Source organism: Rhodnius prolixus, unplaced genomic scaffold (genome assembly GCF_049639745.1).
Source record: "Rhodnius prolixus isolate KJV_2025 unplaced genomic scaffold, Rpr scaffold_4, whole genome shotgun sequence".
NCBI lineage: Eukaryota > Metazoa > Arthropoda > Insecta > Hemiptera > Reduviidae > Rhodnius > Rhodnius prolixus.
In genome coordinates, this window is record NW_027411614.1 from 36,927,813 (window position 1) to 36,950,828 (window position 23,016).

Below are 23,016 nucleotides of genomic sequence, written 5' to 3' on the forward strand. Positions count from 1 at the left end.
TATTCAATTAGAACATAATTAAAATCATAATGATATGGTAAAAACCACTCAGTAACGACGAAACGCCCTAAATTCTTCATCATAATTATTGTCTGAACAAAGACATTGAATCTTATCTTCTCGCAGCTGTCACAGATCAATCAGAACAGTCTGTCTTGAGAAACCACAACGGCCAGTAAGGAATTCAACCACAAATCTGAAGAATACTTTTCAGCTTTTAAAAGAACTTTTCGATTTTAACTACGTTTGTCTAAAGTATTTAAGTTGGAATGGTGAAATGATATTGTGGACATCTGACATGATTGCAGTACTAGATTGGACTAAACAATGTCAGAAATGATAATGTTTTAAAATAGCTCCTGATATTGTTTGATTTACTATTCTAACCCTGCTTTTAATTCTCCAAATGTTGAATGTAAAGAATTAAACTGTCTTTTCCTGCATCCATTGTCTTGGTTAATAAGTGCGAAGGAGGTAAATCAAGAATACTTCCACCACCCAGGAAGATAAAAAGTTCCACCTGAAACGTATCCAGTAAACATATATTAACCTAAGTTGTAAATTATTTAAATGTGGGTGATGATAACAAAGAAGTAATTTCAAAAATATCTTCTTCTCAGTACCTTCGACACTATAGTTAAAAATTCATTTTCTAATTACAACAGGGCATGTTTGGAATGAGGTGTTCGCATTCTTCTTGTATACTTGTTGCGATGTTTTGATGCATGTGACGATGCTGCTTCCAAGTTTTTGAACAATTACTTCTCTTAGTCCGTTGACAACCTCTTTATCTCTGTCCCTCATCGCATTGACATTTCCATGACAAGTTCTTGCCTACAGAATCATATCAGTATCCTTTTCTAGCAAGTTCATCAGCTTTTTATCATCCTAAATCCGTGATGTCCAGCGCTTCAGTCCAATCCGTACCTAGAAAGGCATCTTCTTCATTTTCGTACTTCCTAAGAGCTCTAAACTGAATAGAAAACTTAATTAAAATTTGGAAGATATTTTTTTAATTATTGCTGCTAGCGAACTATTCTGCAACTTTCTATAACCATTTATAGATTATCGAGTTTATGTATAGCATTCACGCAATACTTTTAATTAAAATCTCAAGATAGATTACATGCACATCTCTGAGGAGCCTAACTAAACTAATACTGAGTTCTGTACGGTAACATGTTGATGGATGAACTTATTGGCGTACATGAACTGCGCAATATTTACACGACAACAGTGTTGATTTAATTAATGGTAATTCTAAAGTGAGAAACTGTTGTAGATTTGTTCTCACTAAGCCACAACTATGTTGGTTATTGCATTGTGTTCGTATAAACACACAGTGTGCCTGTTTTAAGTTAACCAGGCTTCTGTGTCTGCAATGGACCATTCCACACATCTCTCCATCTCATTACCTCTCTCAACACGGTTACAGACAGTAACACTATTACAGTTCTACAGTAGAGCAATCTCGCTGTTCAACATTTTGGCTCTGTCTAGCTTTAAGCAGTCAGCTATCAGTCACCAGACAGTACTGTTGACGCTTCGCAACTAATACCTATTGTATTAGGCGCCTAAGGCACCTTTCATATATTCTATTGTATTACCTACACCTCACACATCATTAAAAAGTGGCTCAAATTATTACCCAAGTATTCTTGGATCCTTGGGTTAAGTGACGTTGGGTTACGCACAAATAAAACCATTTTAAACTCACTTAATCAGCCTTATAAAACTTTTTACACTTTCTATTTATTTATTTTCTTGTAATATGTATTGTTATTTTATTTATGTAATATAAGTTTATTACTATTTCATCTTATGTATGGAAGTGAAAAACCTGGTGATTTTTACCTGATGACAAGGTTGTACTTGAATGGCAGTCCAGCATGCAGGGACATGCTGTCAAGAGAGAAATTGTAATTGCCGACTAACTGATAAGGATTGGGCAGCCATTCTATTCATTATCCTAGAACTTGACCGAGGTAAACATATTTCAAGCTATGGCTTGGTGAGAGCATGACGAACATTGGTAAAATTTCATGGAATAACTGTGAAAGATGAGTTAAAATAAAATGAATTAAGGAGATTCACGATACAGATTATACAAAAAGAACCGAGGAGGCCCTTATGTAAGGTAGGATTCAGATTAGCCTGGTGGTTGGCCTACTTACTGAGCACAATTGGTACAGAAAGAAAGCTCGCCTAGAGTTGTGCAGATATCTAAGGAGAAAAAGGAAGAAAAGATATCTCAGACTCTATTTGATGTGTTGCAATTGCTAGTTTGCCTTATTTGAGGCATTAGATCATTTCAAAAATCCAAGTGATATGGGGATGAACCTGGACCCTAAAAAATAGGGGAGACTTCATCTTCTAAAATGGCAAGGAAATGGCATGTCTTATTTTTTACCACAGTACCTGAGGAATTCATTATTTATTTTTATTTATTAAAAAAGAGTTGCCTCCGGCAGACTCATACAACATCAGGTTACATTTTAGATAACTAATTTGAGTTAATTAATTGAATTGGTTATTAAAGTCCTTCCTATCAATTATGTCAGTTTCTAGAATTATTACAAGCTTTCCTGAGTCAAATTATAGAAATAGTTGAAACATTTAAAGGTAAAAAAACTATTTTAATTACACTCCTGAGTATAAAACGAATATGGCTTCTTTTCTTTATCATGAAGTAAGGCATGGTTTAACTGAGTTAGTGCAATGGGTTTCCACGCGTAGAGCCTCAGGTTTGAGTATTACCTGGCTTAGGTTTTGTCTTTTAATTCCTGAGAGCCTCTTTCAACTCATTTAGTGATGAACAGTATTTAGGATTGAAATAGCAAGGATTCGGTCAAAATAAAAAACAGCAACAACGTCTTTATAACCAACATTTCAACAAATTTTCTGTCTTCCTCAAGGTCTGGATTGTAAGATTTATCTGTAAAAATAAATAACACAATAATTAGACTATTGAAACACACAGGAATAAAAATACGCAACATCTTTAAAAGAAAAAAAAATTCTCACTAGTACAATCCTAAATATTACTAATGTATTAATGTTTTTATACAAATTCATAGATGACAAGTGTTGTTATAATGAAAGAACATTGTCTGGAGGGCAGTGATGCACTGAAAAATGCTTTGGATACCTGTCTCCTTAGATGTTGAATGAAAATTAAATTAATCTAATTGAACCCCATCTGGTGCCGACAAAATTACAACAGTAATTATTTGGTGACATTGTTTGCAGTTGAAATAAATAACTAATATTTGTTTGTCTTCAATACCTTATTTTGAACTCTTGAACAAAAATAGTTTTTAATTGTGATGACAATAAAGATAATACTTTTTTTTTTAATACTCATAGAAGAAGGTACATAAAAGACAATGGAAAAGAGTATTAAACCTTGTAACATTATGGAGAAGACACTGAATAAACCTCTTATCTTGGTAAAGCAGTAGGCAGAACGCGACGAAGGAGAAAATACCAAAACAGAACAATGGGCAAAAGTAGGTCACTTCCTGTTGGGACATGATTCAAGATAGTCTTTAATATCTTGCAAAGAGTTGCTAACAAAGGAGGAGTAATTACTTTCTCTTTACCATTGGATTATCGTTAAATCTTCTAAATATTAATATTTTCAACGGTGGCACAGTATACAAGTAGAAAAACAAAATTACAGATGATTGTACTGATAGAAAGAAGCGATCTTGAACGTGTTTGTAATAATTAAATACTTACAAGTCAATCTGAAATGTAGCAGCCAATAATGATTCATTCATTTGGCAGGTGATTTAATTTAATAACATCCATAAAAGATGGAGGAAAATTGAAAATAAATAAACAAATTCTTTTTCTGCATATGCTTATCTTTAATTGGCATAAGCCCTACAAATTGTATTAGAAAACTCCCATAAACTTTCTAATTACTACCGGTCCAGGAAGATTTAGATTCCTGGGTTTGGAGGAAGACATTGCGCTCTCTGGAACCCCGAAATTCTTATATTTGTTTTAGATATATTGGATTGGTGTGCATGTAGTAAGGGTTTCAGCTAGCTGCTAGGGATGTGACATGATAACAAACCTAAATTCCGGAGTACTCTTGCCCAAAAGTCAGTCATCGATATGAAGATTATTTATCAACTTAATAGTTTTAACTTGTAAGAATTTTTCATGTAAGCCAACGATGCAGTTAGCAAGCTATTGATTTTTTTAAAATTATATTAATTAATCTTTAGAAATCTTATGAGGCAAGCCAAAAATAGGCTCGGTATTAATGAAGAAAGTCAAATAATTGTTCTTTCAGTTGAAAATGTGGTTACGTCCGCTGTGCTATATAATAGGATTTTATCTGAATAATTTTGTATGAATTTATTGCTCTTCCATACTTTGAATGTTGGCAGAGACATATATAAAGTTTCCGGGACTTTGGACAACAAATTAATTTTGATTTCTTTCTTTTAATGTGATGAATTACATATTAGTTGGCTTTAAGGTTTTGATTCCTCCTGTGAAATGACAATGATTTTTAAAGAGTTTTCACATTTCATGAGTTCCTGAATGCAGAAAATAACAATGTCGATTTTATGCAGAAGTATATATAAGATCATTGGCAGAACTTAAAGACATCATTGTAAGTTGCATGATAGTTTTTAAGGATGGAATGTTCCATCTTCATTTTAAAATACTGAATACATTTTTTATATTTGGTATATTTTTTGGTTGTGGGATCCCAAGATTTTCGCACAAAACAACTTCATTATATTTTGCTGTAACTAAGAATCGTCAAAATTATTTCTAGTTGTGAAACATTATAAGCTGGTAGAACTAACTTTATCTTTTATATTAAAAATAAACCAAAAGAAAACCCGTTTTGGATAGAGCTTAAGACAATACCATTACGTAAATTTATACAGCGTATATGTTACACAGTTTGTTTGGAATGGAATGATTAAGTTAGGACGATTTAGTTTGGCTGTGATAAATAAAAAAACAAAAAATGCTTAGGCGGATTTAACAAATCTTCGCTATCTGCGTTTTTATCTTCCGCTAGACCTACATATCCAATTTGTGCAAATATCCACGCTAAAGTATGAGCACAGAAGTTCTGATAAAATCTTTCTAAAGCATCTTCTTGGATTGCCGCCCTCTAAAGCTGGAAGATTTCCCATTCGGCTTTTTTCTTGTTATCTTTAAACAATCTCTAAAAGCTGACCTTCCATTTTTTTTTGGAGTAATAATCAGAATAAATGATTTTTTTTTACCTGTCAGCAATATTCATTCTTTCTTTATGAACATTCTTTAAACATTAGGCTTTTTTTTTAATATTAGGTGAAAGTTAATATGCTTTAATAATTTATAAACATTTAGCATTGAATACGTTGTTATCAACAAGCAATAAACTATATTATCAATTTCTCTTCCACATGTAAGGCTTTCGCAACTTTCTAGTTTTGTTACGCTAGAACACTAAGGTAAAATTTAATTTTGCTATATTCTCACTACAAGAAAAGAGCAATTAGATGATGTAGCATTTATAATATGTTATAGTTTGCTTCAAGTAGCAAGTTGTTAGTTTAAGTTGATATATTAACTGAAGTCTCTCTGTTTAACTATGTAACTATGTTATCTGAGTAGCCTGAGCCGTAGTGCCTCACTTATAGTTGTGCAGTATAACTTCTTCTAACGGAAACTCTGAGTAGTAATCACAATAAAGTAACATTTTCAACTTTAAAACTTCCTTTAAAAAATTTAAGTGAAGAACTTGAAATGTTAACTACTCTTTTTCATTTTCAATTAATCCTTTAATAATAAGAATAATTTTTAATTCCCATCTTGAAATAATTGCAAACCAATGTAACAAGAAAGCAAAATGGCCATGTGAGCTCTCCTTTAAGAATTCCGACAGCCGCAAATGCTGCAACATGAGAAGCGAATGTTTTTGGTGGTCAATCTTAAATATTCATGCTTCGTTTTGTTAATTCAAACGATTTATAGTGGTATAACATATTAAGAGTTGATTAAAGATTCTCAAATGCTAGACGAAAAATAGTCATTTAGAAGCCCCTGGTTTTTTGTTTTTTTCTTCATAGAGATTAGTTAGTAGTTTGAAGCGCTTCGTGTCTCTTGAAATGCCGATTATCAAACTACTTCATAGCTTCGAATTACCGAGCTTTAAGACCCAAATAAGCTAGAGATCACTTTTTGAATGGGGTGATACTTGCTGATGGTTTTTTTTTAGTGGAAAACTCCTGAAGAATGTCCTAGCGCCTTCATGGAGTTCTTTGGACGTTAGTAACTTTTAGTCGATTTCCTAGCATCAACCCCTTTAGCGACAAAGCAGGCTTTTTCCAGCACAAATTACTGGTCTTTCAGTGCCTTTTTAACGGCAGAACATTCTTCTCTTTTTTCGCGTTAGTAGCCTTTCCCACGCGGCTAAACATCTCTTCACAACACTTTCAAAAACTGTCAAATTCATTACTTTTTATTTCTTAATTACTTTTTTTCACTATCGAAAATGCGGTTTGGAATGATGTTTGGGGCGTGTGCTCATAACGGAAAGATTCCAGTTACAGTCACAGCTAGTTTTATTTGTTAAAAAATGTTATTGGTTCAAAATAAAATGTCGCCTAAGTTGTTAGGGGTTGAGCTCCTATAAAAATAGGCGATTACTCACTTTTTATTTCCTTTGAAAAGAAATAAAGAAGTTTCATTTAGATAAACTTTTAATTGGATCTGGAACTTTAGATTGGGAAAATATCAAATAGGTTCAATAATCCACATTACAATTCTTTTGAAATGCTGATTAACTCTAAATAAATTTTGTTTATTTCCCAGTAATCGCCATTCTTACGCCTTCGAGCTACATACCGCGTTTCAGCAATAATTACACAGAAAAATAACTCCCAATATTTGCTAAATTATTTTTTCTTTTGTAAAACAAATATTAATAAATTTTTTTTTTAAAAAAAAGAGGTGTTTTATTTCAATTATATTTATCAACTAGGTGGGCTGAATAGAAACGGGACTGAATAGACTGTGTGAGTGAGAGAATGACGTTCAAAGAGGTTTACATCAGCGCTCTGTCGAAACGTATTATACCGCAAAAGTTGTGTATCATGATACAGGAATCGTAGATGGAACTAATATTTACATTATAAAATGTATTTACAAATCATGTACTTGTTTGGTTTGTCAATGGGTATCAGTTGTCAGACCAAAATATAAACCTCAACCTCAACAGTATTCCTATTTAGTTGGAAATTATATCAGTTTCAAATACATCATTGAAATGTATTCAACAGAATCCGCAAAAACAACTATAAATAAAAAAATAAAAGAAATAAAATAAGAAATAAGAAAATAAATTAACTTAAAAGTCAATTAAGGCTGTGAACATTTTAAGAACACTCCCAATGACAGATATTTTTTTTTTTTTGTAAATAATGATTTACATTAATATGTGTCACCAGTTTATCAAGTAAATTTGAAATAAAAATTTAATTAAAAATGAAATAACAAAATGATGTTTTATAATTGTGATAAGATAACCTAGAGTCTTTTTGCATTATTTCTCGCTTTAGTCTTTAATGGTGAGGAGATTTTGAGATAAAAATTACGTTTGAATTTAATACAAATTGACAAATTGTTGTAGCTACAAATATAGGAATTCCTCTGTGTGCGATTTGATATTTATGGTAACTGGTAACCAGACACTACCACTTTTCTATGGAAACTGCCATTTTCTACTTTTCTACTAAAATCCTATTTAATTTTTCTGATGATTCAATAATTTAAGATATTCGACAGTATTACCAATCACTTAGCTCTAGATGTAATTATTTCTAAAAGAAGTGTTAATAGAGAAGAAGAGCAAATTGTGTTCCAACATTTCCTAGCTGTACATGTTGCATGCTCTACCTAACAAGCTGGTGACAAACAGAGTGTTAACCACCATTTCTGTACATATGCTGACAGATTAGTCGCTACTCGCTCACAGTTGGCTGGCCAGTATATTACTCTTACAATTGGTTCTTATGCACTTGGTTGCACTATTTTTCTTGTCATGAAGATATCTTCATTGTAATGTATTCTACGTTACATAGTAAGCAACGTCAAGTTCTCCAATGAAATTATCCCTGTAAGCTAAAAAAAAAAGCCCTTGCGGGACTACAATATACATATATCTCTCACGAAATATTTCTATTTTTGTATAGTTCTTTAACATATATTATTATTATTGACAATACCACTATTATAGTTATGATATAACAAGAAATCAAACACCGATTCCTTTTTTTATATTTCAAAAATCCATCAGGTTCTTATTAGTTACAATGATTACTTCTGATCGGAGCCAACAGTGAGGATTTCGCAGTACTTGCAGTGTGATCTTAATGCGTTCGGCCTCATCCCATTCTCCCAAATATATTTTCTTGCATCTTAAAAACCGCAACTGAGATAGACATCAAACGACATTCTATTAATAATTATGGGTAATCTAAATTATTTTAAAGGTCGCCTAATTATTTTAAATGATCATTAGCAAAGCCATGATCAAGTCATGTAAGTAAAATTGTTTTAAATGAATGAAAAGAAGAGGAATTATTTTGTAGAAAAATAATTGGTTAAAATTAACTAAGTAATTAATTACTAAGACAGTAATTATAATAACACTGACAGCCTTGTAGATTCCACTTTATTCGAATTAGTTTACTGGCAAAAATTTTGAAATAAATATTTTTGTTTAATAATACAAAAAATTTACATTTGAAATATTGGAACTTTTTTCTCAGTGGCCTCTGTAGTTTATTTACAAATCTTCTGCAATTAAAATTCATATTGTTAAAGAAAATTAAAATTAGTAGTAAAAAAGCTGGTGAAATTACACTAGCTTGATTAACTTGAATTAGTTACCAAAAAAAGTACGGGACCATCATAAGTTAGTTGGGGATTTCCAGATAGCGAGTTAGAGTCTTCTGTGGTAAATCTAAGGCCAATGGTTTTTGGAAGAAGATGATCAAGTGATACACTGAGATTGGATGGTGGTAAGGTTAGTTATACAGGATGGGAAAGCACTTTTAGTTGAATTATTTTTTGAACAAAAAAATGCGTTTGTCTTTCTTTTTAAATCAGTAAGTAGAATTAAATGTATTTCTAACAAAACCCAATTTCAATAGTAAATAAGATTATGAAATAGAACAATAGAGAAAGCAATTTGAATGTGTCATAATAAATATCTCTATGCATTATCTCTTTCAAGTTTTTACGTCCATGATTGGTCATTTATGTTCAATTAACACCTTGCTGTTTTAATACGTAAAAATAGAAAACTGACAAATCAATACTTCAATACTTCCCCATTATCTCTAATTAATGTTATCACATTGTAAACATTAAAATGTAAGGACTCTTGACATCTGATGATAGTAAATGTTCATGTACTCAGTTGAGTATATATAGGGAGTGTATTAGAGTTACCATTATCACTTTAGCAATAAATATAAGGTAAGTTCGAGAAAGTATCCGTTAATTAAGTTGTTAAATTGTTTTCATCACTTTTGTGTTTTCTCAGTTAAGCAAGTTTCTTTTTTTAGTTGAACGAAAAAAAAAATGGCGAACATATCTCTAGTAGCCTTACTGTTGGTGACATGTTTATATGTGACTTATGGAAAAATCAATGGTTCTCATGACCTGAAGGTTGGAAAAAGAGGATTTAATGATGTGTATGTATTTTTGTTTATTATATAAAACTAATAGGTTAAATAATTTTAGTAATTTGCATTCAGTTAACTTTTTTACATATTCTTTTCCCAAAAGCAATTCCTCTGTAAGATCTGTTTTATCTCTAAAATGTATCAAAAACAAGTGTCAACCTATGTTTAGTGAATTAACCTTAGTACAAGAAAAGTTATGGGTGAATCTCGTTAAATTTTACTTACTTTTCTGTCCGCAAATTCTATACTGGCTCTCATGAAGGTATCTTCCCATATTTAAGACAACTGACGCCCACATACTTAAGTGTAGCCTACTTTCAGTTGTCAAAGTTTTGGCTCATTCGATTCACCATGATTTTGGTTTTTCCTCAGTCACTTGCTATCCGAAAACTCCAGTAAATTCTTTCCAATTCCACATTAACGTTTTGTTTTTTTTTTTTATGATGCTGTTGATCTTGCTACAAATGCTACATAACGCAAAGTTTAGACCAAGATCTACTATACCTCAGGATGGTAAAAAGTATTAGGCTCTTCGAAAATTCACTCTAGCGAGATTTTTTTCTCATTTGGCCATTAGCTCCTTTAGATGTTTAGTCTTTCTTCAACCAAAATGATGAAATGGATGAAATAGGAAGCAGTTAATAAAACCTAAAGTTTGCCTGTTTTATAACACTTTTTTACTTGTACTTTTGCATCGCAGTCAACTCTAAATAAACTAATCTACAACTTTAAAATCTTCATTATATATATCTATCTCTATTAAGAAAGAAAATTTAAATAAACACTTTAATTTTTATAGATTGCTATTCCAAAAGACTGTATCGAAATCTAATTGGAAACCGTGGGGAACAGTAAGTGAAGACGTAAGCTTTCCAGTCAAAAAGGAGCACCGTGTAAAGAGAGTAATTACGGAGATCGACGCTATTGATCTTGATAAAAACGACAAAGGAGGATATGCATACATAACCAAAGGTGGTGTCAACTACAACAATGTGACAATTCATTTCAAGTCACAAAAAGGGCTTGGCTTTAATTTCGTTTTGACTATTTACGGTCGTAATTATTAAATTTTAACTTACATTTAAAATGGTATTGTTATATTTTAAATCAAAAATTAATTTTAAATTGTTATGATTGTCATTTATTGCTAAATTTTACAAAAATTCATATTTAATTCTTGTAAGTACAGCAAATCGGCTTAGCCGTGGCACTAGAATAGTACAATAATTCATACTTCAGTTATACAACTATAGTTTTTTATTTTTTTACTTTAAGACGAAAAAGTTGAGCTCTATGAAAATAAATTTTATGAAAAAATAAACAAATAATTGGCTTCAAATTAACTATCACACCTACATTTTCAGAAACAAAATAAAAGTAGAGTGTCTAGCATTTTAAAAAATATAATAAAAACAATAAGTGACTTATCATCAGTAACTATTTTTTTTACAAAAAAAAAATCATAATATCTACAGAATATAATAAAGTTTATAATTTTAAAAAAAATGTGAGATTAATATTTAACAAAACCTTAAAGTGTAAGTAAATAAAAACCGATTCATGTTGGAGAAAATCAGTTTCTTGTGTTTACACCTTGCAAAGCTATACTTATTTGTATATTTCATTCGTTCGTATCCCTTTCTTGCGATTTTGAATGAATGAGTCCCAAATACCATTGGACTCATACAAATGAGTCCATACTGCTCCCCCAAATACCCTTCTGAATTCAGAGTCTCAACTGTTAGTCTGTCTTTCTCCGGTCTCTTAAATATCACTCCAGTATTTTCTTAGTCCATCTTCCACATGATGTTCTTATTATGTAGCTTACCAAATTCCATTTCCTCTTCAAAATAATTTTTCCCACACCTTCTAACATTGTTTCTTTCCTTAATTTGCTTTGCTTTTTGTCTCTTCTGGAAATTTTTTGGCACAATTCGGGACATTGCTCTAGCTATTAACATTATTTTTCGAACTGTTATATAAGTGTCCAAACCTCCGCTACATAATGACACAGGCACTGCACATATTCCAGAATTTCAGTGGCTTTGTAAGTGAGAGATCCTCAGTTCGAATACAACGTATGGCTAGTTTTTATTTGATAGAACAGTTTACTTTTATTGTAGGCAGTTGGCTTTCAAACAAACAGAAAATATTCATAAAATAAAATAAGTCTTTGTAAAACGAATACAAAAGTAAAACAAAAATAAAATAAATCAATACAGACTTAAAGAATAGAAAATAACATAAATTAGTACCAGGAAAAATGAACAATCGAAATAAAGTGGAACAAAACCTTCATAAAATTAATTAAATAAAATAAATTAAATTCGTATTAACCCTTTGAAGGCAATTAAATTTAAATTATTTACAAGAAATAAATGAATTTCATAACAAATAGTTTAAATTTAAAGGTATTCATTTGTGAATAAAATTGAGCAGCTGAATATATGTATTTCCATAAACTGTGCAATTTAAAGTACATTCTCATTCGACATTATTTTTATAAGTTGCAGTAGATAACTATTTCTGCAAAATGAAGTATTGTAGAAACACTCATTAAAATTAAATCTGCTCAACCGAAGAAAATAAGTACAACTCAATAAACTCATCTTTAGTTTAATTAAACATACAAATCCAACTGTAGTATAATTCTTCATTTATATATATATAGAGAGAGGTTAAAAAATAGGCAATAGAATTGTCAATTTGTTTGAGGAATTATTCCAAGTATTAAATATGTGATTATTTCACATATTATTTCTCTGCACTAATAACAAAGTGTTGTCAGCCTTATTCTTCTAAACAGGTTGTACTGTGGGCTTCTTCCAGTGGCCCTTTTATTTTTTTTTGCTGTGTATTAAAAAAACATTAATTTAGTGGAAGAATTGTTAAAAGCAGTGTGTCTGTCACTTTAGGCATTTTTAGTAGCAGTGGCCTAATACAAAGATTCGAGTCTAAAGCAAATTTGCCGTCTAAGTTAAGAACCTCAATAGGAGAAATTAGTTTGAGTTCGCCTCGCCAGATTTGTTTTATCCGTCTACACAATTTGTTGAGGTCATAAATTAACCACAAACACTTTAATGAAACTTTACTGGAACTGTTTACACAATAATGATTCACGACTAAATTAAAAGAAAATTTCGTTGAACACTTATCAATGAGCACTTTGTTTTTATTAATTATTAATTTCATCACTAATCAAACATTGTTAAAACCAATCCATTTATTATTATTACATTATAATTGTTTTATTAATTTTTGTAACATTTTATTTTTTACATTACACCTCTTATATTTTTTTGGTGCGTAAATTATTACTTTAATATCTTTACTAACTCATAGTTTCGCATTACTAATTAGTAACTAAATTGTAGTTTTATTTTATTAAAATTAGTCTCAACATAATTTTTTTTTCTCAAAGGACAATTTCGTGAGTTTGTCGACATTTTACATTAATTGTAATCTGTTTCTGACTATATGATCCACAGCCCTGAAGATGACCTAGTCCCTAGGTCGAAAGCTTGGCACAAATAAAAATATTATGATTGAAATTGTCAACAATCTTTCTTACTCTTTGTCATTAAAGTAGTACTAACCCTTCTGTTTTAATTTTTTCTCGATAAAACTGTTTTTTCTTGGTTCTGGAATAGTTCATTTAGCTAACATTACCATTATGTTCAAGTATCATTTTACTGTTATGTTTTATAATGGTGAAGAAGATAGTTAGTAACTGAATCATTGTTGTCATACAGAACTTTAGAAATAGCAATCGTCTGCTGAGAAAGCACCAACACTAGAATCACAAAAAATATGCATAACTCGGTTTTTCTGTGTTTCAAATGAATGATTCTAATTGCGTCAATGTATATAATACTATGTTTCAGCTTTATAGGATTTGTGGATATACAAAAGAAGCACGACGATACGGTTAAATTGAAATATAAAACCTTGATAAAATTATAAAGTTTTTACTTATGGCCGGCAGCGAACAAAAACATATATAATGGAAATTAATTCCAATTACACTATCTTAAACCTAGCTGTTCAGTTGAGGATAAAAGAAAACCTTAATAAACAATTCTTATAATACTTTCCAACAATTTTGAGTCTGTATATAGCAAATTAATTTTAGAAGGGCAAAAATAGATAAATCTAGTTCGTTGTAGATTATCCGCTTTCTAACATTTGACAATGAAACATCAGTATTCACCAAATATTTTTAGGGTCACAAGGTCAACGCGCATACATAAAATTCTAATTAAATGTTATCTATCAGCATTAAGTGCATTAAGAGACCAAACCAAGTCTCAAATTTTCAATTAACTTTTTTTTATTATTTATCTGTAGTTATTTTACATATTTACTGCTGAAAATTTCGGTCTTCTAAGATACTATATCAACATTGTCTGAAAATATTGAATATTTTATATGGTATCACGAACGATCTGTTTCATCAAAGTTTTTTTAACATTATACAATTATTACAACATAAATTTACATGATCACATAAATCGTTTAGTATAATAAACCAAAAAGCTGAAAAGCTTTTCTTTCACTTGTATTTGAAACGTATTTTCAGGGTACATTGTTTAGTAGCTTTCTTGGTTTGGGGAGTAACGTCAAACTCTATTCAATATCTGTTTTACTTTAGAGAAAGTTAAAATTTGGAACTTAATTACTTTTTTTTTTACTTCTAATCCAATGAGCATTGGCCCAATCAATTCCAGGATTGAGATTATCCCCGTTCTAAACCTCTCTACCTGGTGGACCAAAGGTGGTCTAAAGGAGTCATCCTCATTGCAAAGAGTGGTATAAGGGCTCCAAGGAGTAGCCACACCTGTTTTCTGCCTCCCTGCAGTTTTCTAGAGACAACGTGAATGGATTTCTTAGAAACCTTCTTTAAGGCTGACTACCAGAATGGAGCGAAGAAGTGAATCTAACTTTTCTAGCATTGAAGAGCACGAATGTGGTATATGGATGACCACCGAAGGCTTGAGGCTATTGCATTTGGACCAGGAGGGCTTATAAACCAGTGAAAAACTTCTCATCATCTTCCAGATGGAAATTCACGCATTAAGAAGTTGCGTCCAATTTGATGTAGTCAGGAAATCTCGCTACAAGGTGATAGTTATCTTTTCTTTAAACAAAAAAAAAAAAAAAAAATGCGTTCTTACGTAGACCCAGTGATTGCTACTGTGATTTTTTAAAAAGTGGTCGGTCAATCTTTTGATGCCTTTGCGTTCATATTATTGTGGTAGTAATGTTCAACTGAATAGTAAAATATGTTTGTATAATTCCACTTTTCTTTATATAAAACAATCATTTCGATTATCCCAAAGTGTGTTCAACGCTTAAAAATCAATAAAAAGATAAAGGCGCGGTTATGCGCAGCTGCGCGTGACAAATTTAAATTATATATTATACAATTGTCTGTGTATTCAAGTATGAATAACTAGGCGGAATTTAACAGATACAATATTTTATTTTTTATGTTTTTATTTTATCATTAAAACTTATGTTGCGGAAGAATACTTAAAATTGAAAATCAGGCCAATCTTACAGGGGAAGAGAAGGTAAAAAAGATAGAAAAATGTTCTATCGCTGCGAGAGAGGATCTATTCTCCACTAACTGCCATAGGATATTATTCTTGCAGATATTATTCTTATATTCAGCTGCATCAAAACATTATTTACAAAATTATTATTTGTGTAAAAAGCAATATATAAAAGATGTAGTTACCTCATTAAACTTGGACACTATATATACATATATATATATCATATGATATTTGTTGGAAACTGTCCAGAGAGCTAGGTCGATATCACTATATTCCAGCTACAAGGAACGGTTAAGCTATTTTCGTTGGCGAAATATATATTGCGAATGTGAAAGCAAAAACTACTTTTATCTGTAGGCTGTATTAATGTAGATGTAATCTTGGAGAATGCCATAAATTTACTTACTTTTCTTATGCTCCTAACAGTATATAAAATATTAAAGTTTTTGTGTAATATAAAAGTTATTAATAATCTTCTGAAATAGTGAGCACTTGGCTGGTAGGACTGTTTTTTATCCTTTAATTACTGTCTCGACACTTTGCATTTCTTGTTCAAAATCTAAAGAAAGAGACGAGCACGAGTTTCAGGTTAAGAAGAAATAACAGTTGAATGGCTCCTAGAGAATTTAACTTAATCGTAAGAAATTGTTATTTAAAGTTTTTTTTTTATTCCCGAAAGATAGACTACTCGTAGCTCTGGTACAGAGACACTTTGGAGCCTTGTGTAAAACCAAGTGAGAAATAAAGATGTTTTATCTTCCATGCTTGACCAGAAAATATGATCGGTTCCAAGTTCGAACGCTCCTCACTAACATGATACTGCAGTTATTAATTTCCAATGGATACCGTACTAGTAGTTTTCTTAAACCACATCATTTTTTTTTTATTCTTGCGCTGCGAGTCAACCAAGAAAATTGTAAGTTAATTTTAGTGATAGTGTGACTTAGATGCGTAACTTATGGACATCTGGCAAATGCAAATCATACTGACTGAATAATTAAGGTCAGAAATTTTAAGAAGCCTTGTTATGAAGTCAGTTGTATCTTTTATCCACTCCAAAGTGCAACAACGTTCTAATCGCCTCATGCGCAATTGTTAGCTTATTACACTTTTCGACGAGCGAGTTATTACTGTCGGTCATTGAGTCACGCTTAGAGTAAGATCTTTTTTTGATGTTCCCTGTGTTGATCAATGTTTTAGTTGTGACGTAAAGACAGTTATAGAATTAATTATTAGTATGATTAGTAATAGTACGATACATAGTAAAGCTAGCTGTGGTTAAATTGATTGCTGTGGTTGGTGGAGGTACAAAGTTTGAGAGGAATCAGAGTGACACGTGTGAAAGGAGAGATGTGAGCAGAGCGCCTTGGGAAAGGGAAAATTAGTGACTCTAGACTTACTTAGCGGTTACGCTGGTGCCGCAATTAGGGATTGTATGGTCGGGCCAAATGGTTGTAAGGGATTCTGTTACAGGCACGTAGATAACAATCACATTCACTCAGTAAATAGTCACCAAACTTGTATTTATAATAAAATAAATTTTAAGAAATTAAAAAAAAATAATCGGAGGATCTTTCTTTTTCAATTTGTGCTAAATTTTACCGACTATAATTTACGGTTAACAAAAAATTCAATTATTTTAATTTATTTAATGTTCGTGGAAGTTTATTGAGAGGTTTATACAAGGAGCGGGAGTCACCACCGCCATAACTGTGAGTGCTGTACGCTATCTCGCGGCAGTTGCGGCAGACTATTCTGGGGGGACAGACAGCTTGACCCTCAATCTGTCTGGTGTGCTATTAGTTACGATTGAAGCATACATCATTAATCGGTCGACTCATGAAACAGCGTTCTTCCCTCAACTCGCTTTGGCATGTACGGTGTTGACGAATTTAGAGCATACAAGCAGAAACTTGTCCCAATCGTTGTGACAAACAATTAATATGTGAAAGTTCCAGGAACAACTGAGTTAGTATAGAAGTTCCTAACCATTTAGATCCTCATCCATTATCTCTTATGCCTTCGTTTGAGTGTTAAAAGGCAGCATGCTAAGAAAAATTAGTGTCACACAATTCTTCCTACCTGTTTTGAAGAGAATTTCCCGCTTTAATTAATATTTATTTATTTATTATTATTTGTTTTTACAACTAATGAAGCCGTGAAATCATTTTCAGATCTAGAAATATCAACGAAAAAAAACACCTCTTTTAGACCAGAGAATATTAAATTAAAACCGTAAATAAATAAATAAAAAGGAGGAATATCTGAGCTAGTCTTAAAATAAAATCATGTTTGGACACAAAGCATTGAGGTTAGTTTTAATAATATACCTGGGCCAAAAAAGTCTGTGAACACTAACCTAAATTTTATTACTTTTATTATTATCTTATTAGAAACTTCTTTTATTTTCAAATGAAATATACTATTCGATAGAGAGAAACCAGAGTTTTTCATTTTATATTCAATCTTTTATTTTTGTTCAGCAGGAATATCACAATTAAATGTTCAACAAAACAACACCCCAAACGAATGCAAAAAAAGTCTGTGAACACTTTGCAGAAATAAATCATTGTTACACATTGTACGTGAATTATAAATTTTAAAAACTTGTAGGACCTCCTATGTTCCTAATCACTTCCAACAAACGAGCTTTCATCGATCCTAATAATTTTGTGGTCGTCAATGTTGGAATTTTATCCCACTCTTCTAAAATAGCGTTTTTTAGTTGTTCACGGTTTCTTATTCCTCGTTTATTTATTTCGCGGCTGATTTCATCCCACAAATGTTCTATTGGGTTAAGGTCTGGCATTTGTGGAGGGGTGTTTAGGCGCCAGAGTGTATTATTTAAAAGCCATTCCCGAGTTTTTGGTGCGGTATGTTTCGGGTCATTGTCTTGTTGGAAGACAAACGTTCCCTCCAACCCTAATTTTTTTGAATTTTCTTTTAAATTGCGTCTTAATATATCCACATACACATATTGGTCCATCATACCATTAATTAGATCTAACTTGCCCACTCCTTTAGCACTCATGCACCCCACACCAGAATGTTGCCTCCCCCATGCTTAAAAGTAGGCTTCATATTTTTCATTTTCATAGCTTCATTTCTTTTTTGCCACACTTTTTGTCGTCAATCAGACCCACATACATTGAATTTCGACTCATCTGAAAAGATTACGGTTTCCCAGAAACTAGAAGGCTTAGAAACATATTCTTTCGCGAAATCCAATCGGCGGTTACTATTTATTTTATTGATTAAAGGTTTTTTCCTCGGGACTCGACCGCAATAATCGTATTCATGTAATTTATTTCTAATTGTATCTGGTGTTACGCTTACACATAACCACTTGATAATTCTTGACTGATTTTTTGAGCGCTTGTTCTGGGTTCTTCTCGAACAGACTTCAGAATTTGCAGTTTATGAAAGGAATTAAGTTTTGGTGGCCGTCCACTGCGTGGCCTACTAATCACATTTCCGTACTTTTTAATTATATTATGCACCGTTGAAGGGTTTTTTTGAACTATCTTCCCTATTTCTCGAATACTTTTTCTTTCATTTCGCAACGTCACAATAAGTTCTCGAATTGGTCTGGGAACTTCCATATTAGTGGTTAAATATGTACTAATTAGATTATTTATTCACAAAACTGACTGTAGTGGTTTCTACAATACAATAGAGAACTTTGAAACTTTATTCAATCGTTTTTCTGTTTGTTATCTTAATGTTTTTACATATTTATACAGCTGTTCACAGACTTTTTTTGCATTCGTTTGGGGTGTTGTTTTGTTAAACATTTAATTGTGATATTCCTGCTGAACAAAAATAAAAGATTGAATATAAAATGAAAAACTCTGGTTTCTCTCTATCGAATAGTATATTTCATTTGAAAATAAAAGAAGTTTCTAATAAGATAATAATAAAAGTAATAAAATTTAGGTTAGTGTTCACAGACTTTTTTGGCCCAGTGTATGTACTTGTGTTTTTTCCCATCTAAAGAATTCGAGTTTTTTCAAACGTTACAATCAATTTGCAGTAAATTTCACTGATTACTACTTAAATTGTGCTAATATCCGTAAAAATAAATTTTTGGACAATTTTACCAGCCCTTAAACAGTCTTCCTGATTAATAAAATAATATAAAAATGAAGAAACATTCGTGATTTCGTCATTTATTGAGCGAATTAAGTGTTAACACTTCCTTCGACTTGATAAAGGTACCGGAAAAGATGAGAACTGCGGCCTTCGAAGATTACATTTCTTCCCATTATCCGGGCTCATATCGTTTATTTACAGATGGGTCCAAAATCAATAATAAAGTCGGAAGTGCTGTGTATGATCCGGTTCGGAACTATTTTACGATAATTAAATTAGAAGATGAGGCGTCCATCTATACAGCGGAGCTAATTGCTATTTTAACAGCTTTAAAATATATTCATTCGTTGTCGGAGAAAAAATATACCATTATTAGTGACAGCCAGAGTGCGTTGTGTAAATTATCACATATACACAACCAGTCTGCAGGAATGAATCACATTATCGCAGAGATTGTAGAAACTATTGCCATTTTTAAAGAGAAGGGAGTCTGCATTAATTTTTTGTGGGTAAGAGGTCATTGTGGTATAAAAGAGAATAAAATTGTTGATACACTTGCAAGGGAAGCCACCAATAGTGGGGAAATGGCTAATTATAAATTACCTCACACCGATATCAAGAGTATAATTGCAAAAGCAGCACTACAAAAATGGCAGACAAATTACAATAATGGTGATAAAGGTAGATTCTATAAAACTATGGCAGATCAGTTACCTAGACAACCATGGTTTAAGGGAACTGTCACTAATAAATGGGTTGTTACGACAATAAGCAGGCTGAGAGCGAACCACGCGGTGTGCGGATCGTATCTACACAGGATCAACAAAAGGTCCTCTCCTCTTTGCGTAGATTGCAATGAGGAGGAAGATTTCAAACATGTAATAATGATATGTCCACGTTATGTGGTAGAAAGGAAACGAATGTTTGACGATATATACAGGTATTTAGATGCACCATTTCGCTACGAAGACATTATATTCTCCACCAACAGTTATGTGCTTAAGTCGATAGCAGAGCTAGCAATGAAATATGAATGTATTTAGAAGCTATAGCCGAATTAGAATGAATGGAACAAAATGCTTAGAGAAGGATTACGTGATTTTAATTTTGGTTAAGCGAGAAGGATGGCAGGAGCACAGAGTGCTGCTCCATCCATTAGCAGTAGTTTATGTAAATAGCGGTATATAGTAGAATGATGAATGTGTGAAGCGAATGTATTTGTAGGTAAGAATGGAGAGTGAGTGATATTCTAGTGATAAGCACCTAGACGATGCTGGCTGTATGGCGGAAGCCAATGCCAAAAAAAGAAACATTCGTAACATTTGGTGTTTTCTCTCTCTTTCCTTTCTTTCATAATTTTTGGACTTTGAAAGTACATTAGTAGATGTGGTTAGTCAATTTAGGAGAAGTTTTAACTTAATAGGGAGATTCTGTACTAGTTATGAGAAACCTTAAGAATACGGCTGAGAGGGATAGCAAATTTCCTTAATGGGATATCCGAGGGAGAGAAAGTGAGAGAGCAAAACCGTGGCAGCACCGCTAGTAACAGACCGTCTTGTCGTTTTAATTTAGTGTGTGTGCCTAAAAGATAAGAGGTTAGGTAATGAGGCTGCTTCCTATATTATAACTTTATCAATTATAATTATAATTGAACATCTTCCTTTCCTCTAGCTGCTAAGTCGGCGTTATGCAGATGTACAGTGGATTCCCACCACCTCCTTAATACCAGCCCGTCTTGGTGGGTTTGAGTGGAGGTAAGACTATGGTTAACAGAAAAGACCAACACCAATTAATTTTCTGAAAATATGCTATAACTTTTTAATATCTATTATAACAGAATATTAGAGATAAAAAGTCTCTTACTCTTAAAAGTGGCCAAGATAATATTTTTCGAAAGTACCCCTTAAAATTATAATTAGCAATTTAATTTTACATTAAGTTAAAATACGCCACAATAATTTGTATCTATAGATATAACTCGTAAAATCTCAAATTGTTGTCTATAGTTCGCCAATTCTGTTTATCCAAATTTGGAAAGTCGGCTTGTACAACCTCTTTTTACCATTTTCTGTTACTACAGGAAATGAAGCATACATTTACCTTTATAACAAAAAAAAATACTTAAAATAATATAAGTGTCTTTAAAGCCAAAATTACGGTGACCTAAAAGATTTTTATTTTAAGTAGTGTCAGAGTTCACAGATTTAGACGTAAGAACCTTGTATACGAGTGGGAGATTGCATAATTGTGTTATTAGCTAGCTGTCGATCCGTATCGCTGGAAACAAGCAACTGCATAATCAACTAGGCATCTCGGAAGTGTTAGGTTGGAATACCTGCAGATTATCGGTCGCTAAGATCCCTGAAACTAATCTACTTCCTCCTTCAGAAAAATCCTTACAACAGAGGTGATTAAATAGTTTTCTTGGACATTCTTGATAGTGATCGTTGCTGAAATAAGAGATATGTGATGGAATACTAGTTCCTGGGACTACTTGTTTATGTTACTTGTACATTGATTTACTTTACTTGGTTTTTCAAGAGTTTCAGTTTGGTATATGCATTTTTTAAGAGAATTTTGTAATGTGAGGCAGAGTTCCGCGAACGCATTTTTTGGTGAAAGGTTTGCCGTGATTTTTTAAAATAAGTTTAATAAATGGAAAAAATATTTTCATTGATCTCCCAAGAATTTCCCTACGTGACAAGTTTCATACAGGGGGGGAGGTGCTGCGAGATGAATGGCTCATGAGAACCAGTGATGGAGGAAGTCCCAAAGTAGAGGAGGAACAACTCTGCTCTGTTAAAATAGCCTTCTTTAATAAACTGAAAATCATGCCAGAAAGATTGAAATATCGTTCCGTACGTTTTTATGATTCTGTTACTGCTCCATATTAATAATTCTTTAAAAATCCACAATCAATCCTCATGAAACTAGCCGGCCTCAACTCCATCAAAGGACCTGGTCCTCATTAAATTTCTCCTTTTATCCTAAAACATTATGCTTTTTTTTTGGTCATTCCTTACATCATTTTCATTAGTTTAATCGCTTTTCTCATGTGTAATGTTTAAAAAATTGGTAATATCGTTTCTGTCTACATGTCTGCAAGTCGAACAATGGTTAAAAAATTACGTCCCAATTTATGTTTAATCCCTTACAAGCAAAATATTTGAATTAGTTGTCCTGGATATTATTGATTCTCTGTCACTCCCAGAGTTGACAAAGAGTTCCGATTTAGACCAACCCATTCTACATCATTTAGTTAACGAATACCCACAAGGCTCACATCTTGGCCTTGTATTATTTCTGCTATTCATAAATGACCTTACCTATAAGTCGCAATAATCAGTTGCAGCATGAGAGGTCTAGCCCGTAGAGACCAGTGGGGATTATTATCTAGCAAAAAACAACTTGTGGGTAAAACCCTGGACCTCGAAAAGATGGGATTCTTGATTTGCTAGAGCTTACAGAGGGTGGTGGTACAATAAGGCTCTTTACCTTCAGTACCTTGGAGAACAGAACCCGCCCCGTTTCCCAGTAATAATAATAATAATAGAAATCATAATAGGGAAGGGATTAGCTATGTGGTTAGCATACTGGACTCCCACGCGGAGGTCCCGTGTTCGAATCCAGCAGCTGACCCTTAGATTTTC

At 32.3% G+C, this 23,016-nt stretch overlaps 2 protein-coding genes across 2 annotated transcripts in view; both read left to right on the forward strand.

Annotated features, from left to right (window-relative positions):
- tei (irregular chiasm C-roughest protein teiresias) overlaps positions 1-23,016 on the forward strand; it is a 508,251-nt gene that overhangs the window by 451,686 nt on the left and 33,549 nt on the right. The window lies entirely within an intron of this gene.
- Positions 9,551-11,289, forward strand: LOC141456201 (probable salivary secreted peptide). The gene is made up of 2 exons (XM_074131951.1): positions 9,551-9,725; positions 10,516-11,289. Exons 1-2 carry the CDS (start codon positions 9,613-9,615, stop codon positions 10,781-10,783), a joined length of 381 nt encoding a protein of 126 aa, XP_073988052.1. The 5' UTR covers positions 9,551-9,612; the 3' UTR covers positions 10,784-11,289.

Bases quoted from the DNA above. Each gene is read 5' to 3' on its own strand.
- LOC141456201 (XM_074131951.1), top strand. From the start codon at position 9,613: ATGGCGAACATATCTCTAGTAGCCTTACTGTTGGTGACATGTTTATAT. The intron at 9,726-10,515 runs GTATGTATTTTT...TAATTTTTATAG, and splicing joins AAAAGAGGATTTAATGATGT to ATTGCTATTCCAAAAGACTG.